Consider the following 3,243-nt stretch of genomic DNA (forward strand, 5'->3'; position numbering starts at 1 on the left):
CCCACACTTAATTTTGACAATGAACTCTTGAGCACCTCATGTAGGACTAAAAATAAGGCAATATTATTTCTTAATTCTTATTAAGAGAAGAAATTGACCATCTCCGGCGTCCCTGTGAGACACTCCACACCTGTTTGGATTTGAGATGAGTTTCATCTATAAGATTATATTACTTCTGGTAGACTTCATTCCAGGAAACAGGGTTCACTTTGTGCATCTGGTTATTGATAAAAGCACTAGTTCGACACTGCTTGCATTGAGAATCTTAGGGAAGTAGACCAATATCTCTGTTGTGAAGGCTATATATAAATAAACATGTCTGCTCTCCAATAGCTTAAGCTTTTAGAAAAAAGAGGTTTACCGTGGCATCTAAGTAGAGCACCCATCTATGAAAATTGTGCATCTAATAGGGCTTTGATAAAAAATGAATGTAGACTGCACACGAGTGGTCATGTTGAAGACTATCTTAAATAAGTAAACCTATCCTTTCTCTAGTAGCTTAAGCTTTCTGATGAGGTGGACCATACAATAAACATTATGCTTCCAGTTTCCCCATCTTCATCTCCTTACATCAAGTAAACACTCTTCCCAACTTCGAAGACTCCAATCTAGTGCCATCATGCATTGTGTCCATCTCATGCGTTCTTAAACAATAATTTTTGATTGCATCAATTTCTCTCAATTGTCAGAAATATTTCCACCTCATCCATATAGGAATATCAAAACCACAGTTTTCCATAAAAATCACAGCACCTCCAGCAACAGACCACTTGTACTCCTGATACTGCTATCATCTGAACTCAAAGTTATCGTTTCAAATTTTTTGACCCAAATTTAAACCGAGAATCTTAACGGTTCCATTTTTTCAAACACTGACCCTCTTCCTAGGTCTTGACTAAATCCTCATAATCACTGAAGTCAGTTTGCTTAAGAGTAGAGAATGCTTGACCTGTGATAGAAAAGAATAATAAAAAATTATACAAAAATGCCATCAATATTTGCTATATGTCAATATTTTGTCAACAGTACCACCAGGTGACAATTATAACCGTTAATGCATCATAACTTCTTTACATTTTCATTTCTATGATAAATCTCTCAATATATCATAACTTGAAAAATATAACCATAGGTTATAGTAGTTTAGTCTACTATGCAACCTTTGTCTCTCAACATGTGATTGTTTAGTGATCCAATCTCAAGAACTCTGGCATCATTTAGTAAATTAGAAACCCGTTTGCAATTGGAATTCTCATAAATACATTCATTGAAACGCAGGAAGAAGCTGGTGGAAGGTTTAATTATACATTACCTATAGTGATTAATTGACTCTCTGACATGGCTTGGCAATTTTATTACACGGTATTATAATGGAAAAGTTAGCCAATCATCAAGCATATCAAATAAATATAACTCTTGAAGTTACATAAAATTATTTCCCAGACATTAAAGTGTTGAAATTCTAATTAACAAAATTGCAAAAATAATAAACAACTTCATGCAAAAAGGAATCCAGTGTTCTGTACTCTAATGGATTAGGGAGAGAATCAATTTATGAAAATCATCACCAATGCGAATATAGCAATATTATATATAGAAGATTCATTCACAGCTATTTGTTATCTCAAAAAGCACCATTAATTGGTACAAAAAATCTGTCNAATGTATGATTCAAATATTTGACCTTATCGAAGCCTAGACGTACATTATAAAATGCATGTTTCCTCAAAAATTTGTAACACCATCTAAACATCCAGAAAATATATTGACTTTTGGGATATTGGACTGACATTTTAAATAGTATTGTGAAAATGTAGCAAATCATAGAAAGATACGGAAGATATATCTGAAAAGTCAACATAGTAGTTCAATGAGCAGATATGAGGTTCATTGTTCCATAATCGTTATCAGAGTCGCCAATGCCAACGATTTAATCCCAAAGGAATCAAAATTAATGATTAGATCTCTGCACAAACCTGACCACTGGGTAGATCGACAGTTATCATCATTCCAGGACCTAACCGTCCTTTCATTATGACTTTGGAATCATCCGTTGGTAGGACGCCAACCTAGAAAAGAACAAGATAATTACAATTAGGATATCATTTTATCTATGAACATAAGCATAATTAAGAAGAAAAACTAGTCATAATTTGATGAGTAGTTTTCGGACTAGGCGGTTCAAGAAAGATAACACATATTAAGTCCTGTTACGTAGAAAATGTCAAATAATATTACAGATATTTTATCGAACTATCTTGCAACGCAGGTTTCAATTCATCAGCAAATATCCATTTCCAAACACCACCAGCTTCTTATGAGAAATCAAAAATTTTTTCAAACACTGGCATAAGATTCTTAATCCAGATAAAACTGATTTCTATAAAAGGTTTTCTAACTTCATGGTTAATGCTTCATATCCAAAAGGTCTTCCTCTATCGCACCATACGCAGTGAATGAAGTAGAGCTATGGTTTGACTTCAAACTCCAATTGAGTTTGTGTTGAGCTTCAGCCAATTTGTTAATACCGAGCATGACCTTGAAGATTGGAGTCCCGGCTCAAATTGTAAGCTTATACAAGGAGGCTGTGCTCTCTCTAAATCTTTCACACCATACAAGCCCAATGTCAACATTATTCATGATAAGGACATTCAGCCTTCCACGGTATCAAAGGAGTTTACTGTGCTTTCTAGAAAAGTTAAATCCTAGAGAAGGGTCTGCAACATAGAGAAATAGACACACCTCAGATGCAACATAGACAACATTGTCTACTGTCCGCCAATATCTAGCAGGGCGAAGTCCATTACGGTCCAGACAAGCTCCAACTGTTTTCCCATCACTGTGAAAAATGACAGGAAATAAGATAAGGATGTGACTATGAGAAAAAACAAAGACAGAAAAGAGGTCACTGTGTTATATTTAAATATTTGTAGTAATGTGTGCAAATTATGCAATCAAAATCTGCTCACAAACTGATATCAGCACGCATCCAAAGTCTCTTCACGAAGTTCTATTTCTAGGGAATGGACATTAATTCATTGAACACTATTATCTTATTCTTTGGGATTTTCAATCATTTATTAAATCCTCCAAAGGGAAGTTTGGCAAAAAACAACTCATAGGAACTGAAGTAACATGTAGAAATTCAGGTGGCTTGTGATTAATAAATTTACGAAAATGATTAAGCATAAAACTAATAGATCCAAGAAAAAAATTCACCCAGAGTTTCAGAACATAAAAATT

General features: G+C 34.3%; 1 protein-coding gene across 1 annotated transcript; it reads right to left on the bottom strand.

Annotated features, from left to right (window-relative positions):
* Window positions 1–1,958: 1,958 nt before the first annotated feature.
* LOC111388209 (ferredoxin-dependent glutamate synthase-like) lies at window positions 1,959–2,908 on the bottom strand (the record flags this gene model as incomplete). The annotated part of the gene is made up of 2 exons (XM_023012894.1): window positions 1,959–2,069; window positions 2,743–2,908. Coding segments are annotated over 2 exons (277 nt in total), but the record flags the coding sequence as incomplete, so codon positions are not given.
* Between the last annotated feature and the right edge of the window lie 335 nt (window positions 2,909–3,243).

This window comes from Olea europaea, unplaced genomic scaffold, assembly GCF_002742605.1.
Source record: "Olea europaea var. sylvestris unplaced genomic scaffold, O_europaea_v1 scaffold4679, whole genome shotgun sequence".
Lineage (NCBI taxonomy): Eukaryota > Viridiplantae > Streptophyta > Magnoliopsida > Lamiales > Oleaceae > Olea > Olea europaea.